Source organism: Oncorhynchus clarkii, chromosome 3 (genome assembly GCF_045791955.1).
Source record: "Oncorhynchus clarkii lewisi isolate Uvic-CL-2024 chromosome 3, UVic_Ocla_1.0, whole genome shotgun sequence".
NCBI classification, from domain to species: Eukaryota; Metazoa; Chordata; class Actinopteri; order Salmoniformes; family Salmonidae; genus Oncorhynchus; species Oncorhynchus clarkii.
In genome coordinates, this window is record NC_092149.1 from 85037147 (window position 1) to 85050737 (window position 13591).

A 13591-nucleotide genomic window follows, 5' to 3' on the forward strand; every position below is an offset into this window, starting at 1 on the left:
ACCACTGTTCTATCCTGCTGGTACAGCGTATAACCAGCCATCTGTATGTTGATAGTGTTGTTGTTCAGCCACGACTCCGTGAATCATAAGATATTACAGTTTTGAATGTCCCGTTTGTAGTTCAATCTTCCGCGTAGGTCATATATTTTATTGTACAAAGATTGCATGTTTGCTTGCAGAACAGAAGGAATAAGGGTTTATTGGATCGCCTACGAATTATCAGAAGGCAGCCCCGCTCTTTGGCCCCTTTTTCTCCTCCTTCTCTTCCGGCAAATCACAGGGACCTGGGCCTATTCCTGGGAGAGCAGTATATCATTCAGTAAAATCACAGGGATCTGGGCCTGTTCCTGGGAGAGCAGTGTATCATTCTGTAAAATCACAGGGATCTGGGCCTGTTCCTGGGAGAGCAGTATATCATTCTGTAAAATCACAGGGATCTGGGCCTGTTCCTGGGAGAGCAGTGTATCATTCAGTAAAATCACAAGGATCTGGGCCTGTTCCTGGGAGAGCAGTATATCATTCTGTAAAATCACAGGGATCTGGGCCTGTTCCTGGGAGAGCAGTATATAATTCTGTAAAATCACAGGGATCTGGGTCTGTTCCTGGGAGAGCAGTATATCATTCTGTAAAATCACAGGGATCTGGGCCTGTTCCTGGGAGAGCAGTATATCATTCTGTAAAATCACAGGGATCTGGGCCTGTTCCTGGGAGAGCAGTATATCATTCAGTAAAATCACAGGGATCTGGGCCTGTTCCTGGGAGAGCAGTATATCATTCTGTAAAATCACAGGGATCTGGGCCTGTTCCTGGGAGAGCAGTGTATCATTCTGTAAAATCACAGGGATCTGGGCCTGTTCCTGGGAGAGCAGTATATCATTCTGTAAAATCACAGGGATCTGGGCCTGTTCCTGGGAGATCAGTGTATAATTCTGTATATCATTCAGGAAGGTGTTCTTAATGTTTGGTATACCCAGTGTTTTACAGTTGGCAAATTGTGAGGTTCCGAACTGGGCAAATTGTGAGGTTCCGAACTGGGCAAATTGTGAGGTTCCGAACTGGGCAAATTGTGAGGTTCCGAACTGGGCATGTGAGACTGTCTCCTCTTATGGTATAGTGATGTGATGATTTACATTATAATAACTTTAGTTCAAAATACAGATACATTGCTGTTATTCTGTATTTTCAATGAAATGGTTTAGCTTTCATTCTCTTTTATTTCAGGGGGAGAAAGAAATGTCTCATGATGATGGACCGAGGTGGGACATGAATTCATTTTCCACTTGTTATTGCACCCTTGCAGTACTACTCTGTACTACACTCTACCACAATACTATGATCCTAATATTCTGAATGTTATGGTGATTATTTATACAGTGTGAAATTGTGTGAAATGTTGTTAATGGTGCAACATTAACATATTTAAGGAATAATTTTTCTCGTACGCCAAATTATAGTTAGTTACTAACTAGAAAAACTGTGTAAAATAATGAATTTAGCATTGCATGTCTATCAACAAACTAACAATTCATAATGGTATTGTTTTGTACCCCTGACCAGGACGTTCCAAGACCAGCTGGCGGAGAAGGTCCGGCCCTTCATAGACTTAATAGACGACATGAGATCCATAGGGATAGATAAGGAGCTGCCACTGCCAACCATTGCTGTGGTGGGAGACCAGAGTTCAGGAAAGAGCTCTGTGCTTGAGACCCTTTCTGGGGTGGCGCTGCCCAGAGGGACCGGTGAGATTCGGTATTGTTTTCTGAATATACAAAAAAACAATTAAAATCAATATTAGCATTTTAAATGTCATTCCTAAATCACCCAAAGTCTCTGAAAGTGGTTGTGTAGCTTAGACATGATTTGGGCATTGACTCGTTTTTGGTTCGAAGATGCTGAAGTTGGCGATTGATGCCAGTGGCTAGGTAAACAACCGTGAAGCAGGTTTTCACACTGTCCTTGTCCATAGACGAGGTCAGGAAACAGGCAGTACAATAGAACCACAGAGACACGGATATTACTGAAATGTTTTGAACCTTTCTAGATTACCACAGCAAAACTTTACAGAAAATGTTAACTGTACATGAGTTTTCTAACCATTTATTCAGACACCGTAAATGTCTGACATGCTTTCTGAACATTAGAGCAACCTTGCAGAAGTTATATATTTATCATGAAATTCATGTCCCGGTCCATTGTTGACTGTACTGTCATATTGATTGTTGCATTGATTATTCTGTAATACAGTATAATGATCTGTCATTGGTACTTCCTTGTTTCCAGGTATTGTCACCAGGTGCCCACTGCTACTTAAACTCTGTAACGACAGGACAGTGAAATGGGATGCTGTCATCTCATACGGAGGGAAAATCATTGAATTTGACGAACCTTCAGAAGTTGTGAGACATGTTGAACAAGGTAAGATGGGAACGAACACACACAAACACACAGACACCCACAGACACACACACAGAAACACACACACAGACACACACACAAACACACAGACACACACAGACATATTATTCTATACTGTACATTAACCAGAGGAGGCTCCTCAGAGGAGGAAGGGGAGGACCATCCTCCTCAGTGAATTTCAGAAACATTTAAAAACGTATATTTTTTTAAAATAGAACTATACTAAATTTAGCCCTATGTCCACCCAATCAAAGGATCAGAGAATGAATATAGTACAGAGTGCATAATCTGCAGCTAGCTAGCACTGCAATACATAACATAGTAGGTTATTGAAATAGAGAGAAAGAGAGCTAGCTATATTTCATATTATTTTCACTTTCACTTGCTTAGCTTGTGAAGTTAGCTAGCTAGTTTAGCCCACTCAGACACCAGGCCCAAACAGAGAGTGATGGCTATGGCTATCCAACGAAGTAACTCCTCCATGTCAAGGTAAGTTTAATGAATTGTTAGCCACTGATTCCCTCCCGATGTAACTGCTAAACTGCTTGCTGCTGACTGAACACTGTTGTGTTCAGTCAGTTGTACTGCATGTTGTACTGCATGATTGTAGCAGGTTTACTAACGTGTTAGCTCTAGTAGCTATGTTGACTATGATGGTATAATATGGTGACAACGATGTCGGCTGTGTGTAGCGCTGATATGAAGGTTTGGCTTGGAAAGGTTTTTTCGGCTGGTCACAGACAGCTGATGTGTTGTGCACTGAAGTCCACAAGCAAAGGGTAAAGGTGAGAGGAAGGGAGCGCGTAGATGGGAGGAGGATGTATACATACAATGATCAAAGGGATCATGCTGTTTGTATTTGGCTACTCTGAAAGTGAACTGTGATTGCCTGTGATCAGGGGTGTTTTCATTCCACCAATTCTGTTGAAAAATGTTTCTTAAACGGACGCAAACGGAAACAAAACAAGGATAAACATACCTGAATTTGTCCAATAGAAACTCTCGTTTGCAACTGTTGGACTAATGATAACACCTAGATGCAGGCAAGAGTGTGTAAGATGGTATTTAATGTGTCGGTGTCTGTCACCTTGACTACTAAACATTCTCTCAACATCTGCACCTGCGTTGTAAACTTTCATTCATAGGCTAGGTTGTAGTATGATGAGTATGGTGTAGTAGCCTAAACCTATCAGAGGTACATTGAACTGGGTGAATGGAATATGAATGACAGTCATGCAATAGGTTGTAATAGAAATATATATAAATATATATTGTTCTCCCTTATCTTAAACGGCACATACTGCCACTGACATTGACATATCTATTATAATTTAACTACAGAATATATATTATAATAAGATTAGTTCTATCTGGGTATAAGACAGACAAACAAACAAACAATAAACTCATCAATATTTTCCCATTGATTTAACAGCTCAGAACACGTTAGCTGGAAAGGGAGTGGGGATATGTGAAGACCTGATCACTCTAAAGATCACATCCTCCATGGTGTGTGACCTCAGTCTGATTGACTTACCAGGGATCACCAGGGTGGCAGTGAAAGGACAACCAGAAGACATTGGAGTCCAAGTAAGTCTGTCGTTAGAGTGTATAGCTTTTGGACTTGGTCCAGTACGTTGTTTGGTTATCTCATGACTCTTGGTTCTCATCTCATGATTCACTAAGGATGAATTGTTTTAGCCACGTGTACAGACTTTATACCATAATTGCAGCAAGGTACATGTAGCTATGATGGTTGATTCTGGTGAAAGGCACTTTGAATGTGTTGACGTTGAGGAAGGTTGAGGGTCAGAACCATAAAGAAGAGAGTGCCCTACCAAATCGCCTGCCCTACCAAGTGCCCCACACAGGGTCTGATACCCTCTCATAACCTTCACTCCCCCTACCTGGTTCTAATCTCCTGCCCTACCAAGTGCCCCACACAGGGTCTGATACCCTCTCATAACCTTCACTCCCTCTACCTGGTTCTAATCTCCTGCCCTACCAAGTGCCCCACACAGGGTCTGATACCCTCTCATAACCTTCACTCCCTCTACCTGGTTCTAATCTCCTGCCCTACCAAGTGCCCCACACAGGGCGATATCCCGGTAACAAGCGGTCTGATACCCTCTCGTGGATTAATCACATAACTCGTTCAAAGGCTTGCATCCTGACTGCTTTGTCACATTCTTCTTCCTTTTTTTGCTAGATCAATAATCTCATTTCGAAATTCATAAAGAATAAGAGAACCATTATTTTGGCGGTGGTACCATGCAATGTTGACATAGCAACAACAGAGGCTCTGAAAATGGCACAACAAGTGGATCCTGAAGGCACAAGAACTCTGGGTAAAGAAATTGTATATACAGATCTATTTTTTTATACGGTTTTGGTATTAGTAAAGTTATCATAATCTTTTTAATTTGTCTTCAAGCCATTCTGACAAAGCCAGACCTGATAGACCCGGGAGCAGAGAAGAATGTGTTGGAAATTGTCCACAATAGAGTCATCTTTCTCAGTATGGGCTATGTCATTGTGAAATGTCGTGGTCAAAAGCAAATTGATGAAAACATGTCAATAGCCCGTGCGATTGAGGAGGAGTTGGAATTCTTCCAAAATCACGAGCACTTCAGGTAAAATGTGTTCTTGCCATGTGTTAAGTAAACTTGCATCTTTGTTTTTGATGGCTTTATATCTGAAAATGTTCAGGGCCCCAAACTGTGGATTTCAGGATTTTATGAAAAATAATATTTTTCCAGATATCCTTTGAGAGTAGTTCCATATAGTGTTGATGAATGAGAGTCCCTCCCTTCTCTTACATTTCTGCAAATTGTACTTTTTAACATTCAAAATGAAATGGCTAAATGATCCTTGGTATAATCATAAAACAATTCCATACGTTAGCTTAGCACATATCTCTAGCTGAAACAGATGGACTTATTTTTTTGCATTTATTATGTTAATTAGATATCTGTGGGGGCGTGACCATTGTAGGCCAAAGGTTTTACCATACCAGATTATGGCCAATTGTTGGGATGAAATACTGTGTTTGTTATATTTCTCTCCCTTACAATGTATAGATCCCTCGTGCGTGAGGAGAAGGCAACCACCAAGTGCCTAGCCAAAAAGCTCAGCAATGCCCTGGTCAAACAGATCAAGGTTAGTCCAACCACATACCCTATGGTTATCTGTTCCCCCTACACCCAGTGCACACTGGAAAACATGTGGTCTGGTACCTATTAATAGTTAACTTGTATGTTTGCTCCTGGTCAGACATATCTGCCCCAGATGTCAGAGAAGATAAAGGAGCAGCTGGGGGAGGTAAAGCATTCGTTGAGTAAATTAGAGGGCGGGCCTCCCCTTGAACCTGAAGAGAAGAGGAAGTACCTCATTCAGGTGAGTACATCTTTCACCTTTCCGTCTTTCAGCTTCGTAAACTTCTTCTTTTGTACAACATTTCTATAAAAACGTATGATTTAGGGTTGGAAGCAATACTGTTGCACAGTAGTCCAGGTGTGTTATTGTCATGGTTTGGTAAATTGTCAGGATAATGTTCTATAGAGAATTTGGGCAATGGTACCTGGTGTAAAGGCATCAGCTCTGTTGCACATCCTCTGCCATTTGGATTGGTCAGATTTGCAACACAGGTGTAAGAGTAAACGTACTGTCCAGAAAGATATATAAAACAGCATTTAAATGTTCTCCTCTCCCACTTCCTCCACTCTCCTTCCTTTATATGCAACTGATTATGTTTGTCACCAGGTTAAACAATACTTTACCTTGACAGCTTATTTTACAAAAACACTTGGACAAGCCACTGTAAGATAGTTCTTGTTTAAGATCTGTAGAAGACGTAAGAAGTTTTAATATCTGTAGAAGACGTAAGGAGTTTTAATATCTGTAGAAGACGTAAGGAGTTTTAATATCTGTAGAAGACGTAAGGAGTTTTAATATCTGTAGAAGACGTAAGGAGTTTTAATATCTGTAGAAGACGTAAGGAGTTTTAATATCTGTTGAAGACGTAAGGAGTTTTAATATCTGTAGAAGACGTAAGGAGTTTTAATATCTGTAGAAGACGTAAGGAGTTTTAATATCTGTAGAAGACGTAAGGAGTTTTAATATCTGTAGAGGACGTAAGGAGTTTTAATATCTGTAGAAGACGTAAGGAGTTTTAATATCTGTAGAAGACGTAAGGAGTTTTAATATCTGTAGAAGACGTAAGGAGTTTTAATATCTGTAGAAGACGTAAGAAGTTTGAATATCTGTAGAAGACGTAAGTTGTTTTAATATCTGTAGAAGACGTAAGGAGTTTTAATATCTGTAGAAGACGTAAGGAGTTTTAATATCTGTAGAAGACGTAAGAAGTTTTAATATCTGTAGAAGACGTAAGGAGTTTTAATATCTGTAGAAGACGTAAGGAGTTTTAATATCTGTAAAAGACGTAAGAAGTTTTAATATCTGTATTAGACGTAAGGTTGTATGGGTCTTGTGGAGACATTTTATTAAACAGTCATCTAAAATACCTAAATATGAAACATTTTAACAGGTTTCATTGTGTTATGTTTCCTTCTTCAGGTCATAACAGATTTCAATGAGCAGATTACCCAACTGTCCAAAGGGGATATTATCGTTGAGGAGAATCTATTTGAGCTCATGCGAAAGGAATTTACAGAGTGGATGGAATGTCTCAAAAATGCCAAATCACATTGTAGGTACAATTTGAATAGCCCAAGTATTGCTCATCATGATACCTTGTATAACCAATAAATATTTATGTTTCTAAATATCCATAATATTTACTGATATAATTATTACACTACTAATAGCTATGTCATACAACAGTGATTATAATCTCCAATAAACGATTGACATTGTTTTCCTGAATTTAGACCACGAAGTAGTGCAACAAGTGGTGGATGAATATGATCAGGAGCACAGGGGAAGTGAGCTGCCAGGATTCAGTAACTACAGGGTATTTCAACATGTTGTTCAGAAACTAGTGGCTGAACTTAAGAGACCAGCTATGTCGACACTACAGACAATCAGAGGTAAGTGACCAAAACCCATGTTCATGTCTACTCCATCTCTCCCCCTCTGGCGCTTGTTGTCACCAGTTTATTCATTATTACGCACACCTGTCACCATCGTTACGCGCACCTGCGCCTCAAACTCATCTGGACTCCATCACCTTCCTGATTACCTCCCCTATTTCTGTCACTCCCTTTGGTTCTTTCCTCATGCGTTATTGTTTCTGTTCTGTGTTTCTGTCTGTACTACTCATGTTTCTTGTTTTGTTTCATGTTGATTTGTTTATTCTATTCACTTCCTGTACTTGCTTCCTGTTTATTAGTGTACATGTTATAGAAATACACCTCACCAAAGAGAAGGAACAGGGTTTTCTGGGGCTTTTTTACTGGTGACATTTGGTCCAAGTGCAACTGCCGAAGCAACCGGGGATGCTTCAGCTGGCTTGTCAGGCTTCCCATTGTCAAAGCAACCGGGGATGCCTCAGCTGGCTCGTCAGGCTTCCCATTGCCAAAGCTACTGGGGATGCCTCAGCTGGTTCGTCAGGCTTCCATTGCCAAAGCTACTGGGGATGCCTCAGCTGGCTCGTCAGGCTTCCATTGCCAAAGCTACTGGGGATGCCTCAGCTGGCTCGTCAGGCTTCCATTGCCAAAGCTACTGGGGATGCCTCAGCTGGCTCGTCAGGCTTCCCATTGCCAAAGCTACTGGGGATGCCTCAGCTGGCTCGTCAGGTTTCCAATTGCCAAAGCTACTGGGGATGCCTCAGCTGGCTCGTCAGGCTTCCATTGTCAAAGCTACTGGGGATGCCTCAGCTGGCTCATCAGGCTTCCATTGTCAAAGCTACTGGGGATGCCTCAGCTGGCTCGTCAGGCTTCCATTGCCAAAGCTACTGGGGATGCCTCAGCTGGCTCGTCAGGCTTCCATTGCCAAAGCTACTGGGGATGCCTCAGCTGGCTCGTCAGGCTTCCATTGCCAAAGCTACTGGGGATGCCTCAGCTGGCTCGTCAGGCTTCCATTGCCAAAGCTACTGGGGATGCCTCAGCTGGCTCGTCAGGCTTCCATTGCCAAGGTTACTGGGGATGCCTCAGCTGGCTCGTCAGGCTTCTATGATTCTGCTGGCTCAACAGGTTCTCTAGCTCGTCAGGCACCCATGTCTCAGCCGGCTCTACAGGTTCCTGCGCCTCAGCCGGCTCTACTGGTTTCCATGCCTCTGCCGGCTCTACAGGTTCCCGCGCATCAGCCGATTCTACTTGTTCCCGTTCCTCAGCTGGCTGAACAGGATCCTGCGCCTCAGCCGGTTCTACAGGTTCCCTAGCCTCAGCCGGTTCTACTGGTTCTTGTGCCTCAGCTGGCTCTACAGGTTCCCGCGCCTCATCCGGTTCTACAGGTTCCCGAGCCTCAGCCGGTTCTACAGGTTTTCGCGCCTCAGCAGAAGCGACCGGCCCCTGCTCCTGGTCCTCGGTACCATCCCTCTGATCGGCGTCCTGCGGCTGGAACAGCGCATGGCAGGGAGGGGGTACTGTCATGTCTACTCCCGCTCCGCCTCTCTGGTGCTCTCTGTCACCAATTATTTCATTATTACACCTTATTGTTTCTGTTCCTGTGTTTCATGTCTGTGCGCTAATCGTGTTTATTTTTTTGTTCCGTGTTCGTTTATTCCTTTAAATTCACCCCCTGTACTTGCTTCCTGTTTATTAGCGTACACGTTACAGCTCTAGGGTCGATGTGTTCTTCCAAAAGCCCCTTTATTGTACATCATTCATGGGTCTCTTATGGTACTTCTGAGAAGACAAACATGCCTATTATATTAAGCATTAACACCCAAGAAAGCAGGTATTGGTGAATCACACCCCCAACCACACCATCAGGGCTGAAGTGGAGCACGTCGAGAGCATTAAGTTCCTCCGTGTCCAAAAGGCTAATGAGTTAAAGTGGTCCACACATGCCCACAGTAATGAGGATGGCGAGACAGCACCCCCTCAGGAGGTTGAAAAGCTTTGTCATGGGCCCTCAAATCCTCAACAAAGTTATACAGCTGCAACATTGAGAGCATCTTGACCAGCTGCAGCCCGGAAAATTGTTAAAGACCACAGCCACCCAAGCCATAGACTGTTCTCTCTGCTTCTGCACGACAAACGGTTCCTGAACAGGCTCCAGAACAGCTTCTATCTCCAAGCCATGAGATTGCTAACTAGCAAACAAAATGGCTACCGGACTATCTGAGTCGACTCCTTTATTTATTTGTATCTTTGCACCATCTCTATGCACGCTGTCACGCCAACACACACACACACACACACACAAAAACACACACACACACACACTGTCAGAACTCTACAGATGCACACACACGGTCATTCCATCATACACATGCACACACTGTCACTCCAACACACATACACACACACACACTTCATTTTCTCAACCACGTAACATCTACACACATTTATACTGACTCTAAACACACACAAACAGATGCTACTCTGTTTATCATATACCCTGATGCCTAGTCAATTTACCACTATACATACAGTATCTAACCATACCAATTCAGTATCCCTTCACATTGTACATATGGTACTGGAACTGACCCTGGAACTGTCCATGTATATAACTACTGACCCTGGAACTGTCCATGTATATAACTACTGACCCTGGAACTGTCCCTGTATATAACTACTGACCCTGGAACTGTCCATGTATATAAGTACTGACCCTGTATATAACTACTGACCCTGGAACTGTCCATGTATACAGCTACTGACCCTGGAACTGTCCCTGTATATAGCTTACTTAATTTCTCGCGTTCTTCTTCTTCTTCGTGTTTTTGTCCTACTTGATGTTATTTTTATAATACTTTATTGTTGGGTTTAGAGTTTGCAAGATCGGCATTTCATTGTACTTGTGCACGTGACATTTTAACTTTAAATGACTAAATAGGACATGTTGAAGGGATTGTTCACTCAAATGACAAAATGACATATTGGTTTCCTTAGCCTGGAAGCAGTCTATGGACAAGGTGTGACATCAATCCATGCTTTGGTTTAATTTACCTGTTTCCATTTTTCACTCTTCATGTCCAAATGATCCTAATGTATCTCAAATTGATTGTGTAGCTCAATGAAGTTACTCAATGATTGTTTGGACATGAAGCACAAACAAATTATAATATTGGGATTATTGACTTGTAATTTGGCTGAACTATCCCTTTAAATAAAAACGTTTTGTGGAATATATTTACCAAATACATTTGTCTCTTTTAACATCTCTTTGCCAAATACATTTGTTTTGGTTTTTCAGACATGGTGCAAAAGCAATTTGATCATTTGTCCAGAGAGAGCTTTAAGAATTATCCTTATCTTCATCTGGTCTCAAAGGTAATGACAATTGTAAACTGTTAAGCGCTCTGACATGATAATCATACAATTCTCTATGTTGTGATTTTAGGCTAAAATTAAATTCTTAGTTAGTGGCACTAGCAGGAAGAGAGAGAAACATGAGGCAAAGCAGCACTTAAAAATCACAATACATGTTTATGAAGAATTACAATTGACATGTTGTCCCATGCTGGATTGTAGCTTGAACTGTTCAACAGACACTTAGATCATGTCGAACTGAACCTTGTTCTGAAACAGTAACAATATTTCACTGCCTCCCTGCATCCACGATTCTTTATGTTCTCATGGAATCTTCATCTTTGTTTGAACTCAGAAAAACATTGAAACAATCCAGGAAAAGCAGTCAAACATTGTGAAGGAGAGGATCGTGGAGCAGTTTGAGATGGAGATGCAGGTCTACACACAGGATGAAATCTTCAACAAACAGAGTCGAAAGGAGGGAACAGCAGAAGGCTCAGATCACGACACCAGGAGCAAGTACCCTGGGCTGCTCAAGGCATACTATGAGGTACAATGCAACACATCTACTGTGCAGTATGTATAGAATGTTCCAAAAATAAAATATAATTTACTAAACGTGCAGCTAACATAAAACTGGCATGTTATGTAGCTTGCTTATCGACAAACTCACACACTTTCTCATCACTAATGCTGAAGCTCCAGATACTCAACTAATCTAAAGAAGGCCGGTTTTATTGCTTCTTTAATCAGGACAACAGTTTTCAGCTGTGCTAACATCGTTGCAAAAGGGTTTTCTAATGATCAATTAGCCTTTTAAAATGATAAACTTGAATTAGCTAACAGAACGTGCCATTGGAACGCAGGAGTGATGGTTTCTGATAATGGGCCTCTGTACGCCTCTGTAGATATTTCCAGCTACAATAGTCATTTACAACATTAACAATGTCTACACTGTATTTCTGATCAACTTGATGTTATTTTAATGGACAAAAAATGTCAAAAACAAGGACATTTCTAAGTGGCCCCAATCTTTTGAACGTTAGTGTACATTATATAGCTCTGCTCCAGTCTGTACAATGAATCCATGACATCATCAATGGGATGATCAGATCTGTAATTAATTCCTTAATAAGACAATTGTTTCCAAAATACATTGTTGTGGCAGGGTTGCATTATGGTATATTGCATTTTGCAGACCTATCAAACTCTGAAGTCTATATGTTCACCTTGCTGAGCCTTTGTTGTCATTTGGTAATCTTTTGGTTGCCTTGTGGCCATCTCATCACTTCTAGCCCTCACTCTCCATCCCACCTCACCTCTCTCGCAGATTGTGGTGCAAAGACTGGCTGACCAGGTACCCATGCTGATCCGTTACTTCATCCTGAAGCAGTCAGCCAAGATTGTGTGCAGTGAAATGCTGGATCTGCTACACAGTGATGACACTGATAACATCCTACAGGAGGATTCAGAGATCGGACAGTATCGTGCAAAGTTGCAAGCCCAAGCGGATCGCCTTATACTGGCCAATGACAAAATCAGCAGCCTCTGAGAAGGTGATGTCTTGTCAGTTACAAAATCAGCAGCCTCTGAGAAGGTGATGTCTTGTCAGTTACAAAATCAGCATCCTCTGAGAAGGTGATGTCTTGTCAGTTACAAAATCAGCAGCCTCTGAGAAGGTGATGTCTTGTCAGTTACAATATCAGCAGCCTCTGAGAAGGTGATGTCTTGTCAGTTACAAAATCAGCAGCCTCTGAGAAGGTGATGTCTTGTCAGTTACAAAATCAGCAGCCTCTGAGAAGGTGATGTCTTGTCAGTTACAAAATCAGCAGCCTCTGAGAAGGTGATGTCTTGTCAGTTACAAAATCAGCAGCCTCTGAGAAGGTGATGTCTTGTCAGTTACAAAATCAGCAGCCTCTGAGAAGGTGATGTCTTGTCAGTTACAAAATCAGCAGCCTCTGAGAAGGTGATGTCTTGTCAGTTACAAAATCAGCAGCCTCTGAGAAGGTGATGTCTTGTCAGTTACAAAATCAGCAGCCTCTGAGAAGGTGATGTCTTGTCAGTTACAAAATCAGCAGCCTCTGAGAAGGTGATGTCTTGTCAGTTACAATATCAGCAGCCTCTGAGAAGGTGATGTCTTGTCAGTTACAAAATCAGCAGCCTCTGAGAAGGTGATGTCTTGTCAGTTACAAAATCAGCAGCCTCTGAGAAGGTGATGTCTTGTCAGTTACAAAATCAGCAGCCTCTGAGAAGGTGATGTCTTGTCAGTTACAAAATCAGCAGCCTCTGAGAAGGTGATGTCTTGTCAGTTACAAAATCAGCAGCCTCTGAGAAGGTGATGTCTTGTCAGTTACAAAATCAGCAGCCTCTGAGAAGGTGATGTCTTGTCAGTTACAAAATCAGCAGCCTCTGAGAAGGTGATGTCTTGTCAGTTACAAAATCAGCAGCCTCTGAGAAGGTGATGTCTTGTCAGTTACAAAATCAGCAGCCTCTGAGAAGGTGATGTCTTGTCAGTTACAAAATCAGCAGCCTCTGAGAAGGTGATGTCTTGTCAGTTACAATATTCAGAGATCTTGAAAATTAAACCGATTTATAGAAGTATAACCAGATTGTTGGAAAGGTCACTTTCGGCTAAATGCTATTTATTTAAATAAGATATGTTTTGTATATTTTTTATTCAACAAATGTATAAGAACGGCTAAGATCAGTGAGATGCTGTAGAGACGACCCCAGTGAAATCCTACAGGAGAAACCAGATTTCGGCCGGAAACGTAAAAGGTTGTGGGACCAAGCGG

The 13591-nt window shown here is 41.9% G+C and overlaps 1 protein-coding gene across 1 annotated transcript; it reads left to right on the forward strand.

Annotated features, from left to right (window-relative positions):
• Window positions 1-1233: 1233 nt before the first annotated feature.
• LOC139406189 (interferon-induced GTP-binding protein Mx-like) lies at window positions 1234-12357 on the forward strand. The gene is made up of 13 exons (XM_071148691.1): window positions 1234-1256; window positions 1558-1739; window positions 2281-2415; window positions 3851-4005; window positions 4625-4763; window positions 4850-5048; window positions 5496-5574; window positions 5689-5811; window positions 6991-7123; window positions 7305-7463; window positions 10741-10817; window positions 11152-11346; window positions 12127-12357. The coding sequence occupies exons 1-13, from the start codon at window positions 1234-1236 to the stop codon at window positions 12346-12348; spliced, it is 1821 nt and encodes a 606-aa protein (XP_071004792.1). The 3' UTR covers window positions 12349-12357.
• Window positions 12358-13591: the final 1234 nt, after the last annotated feature.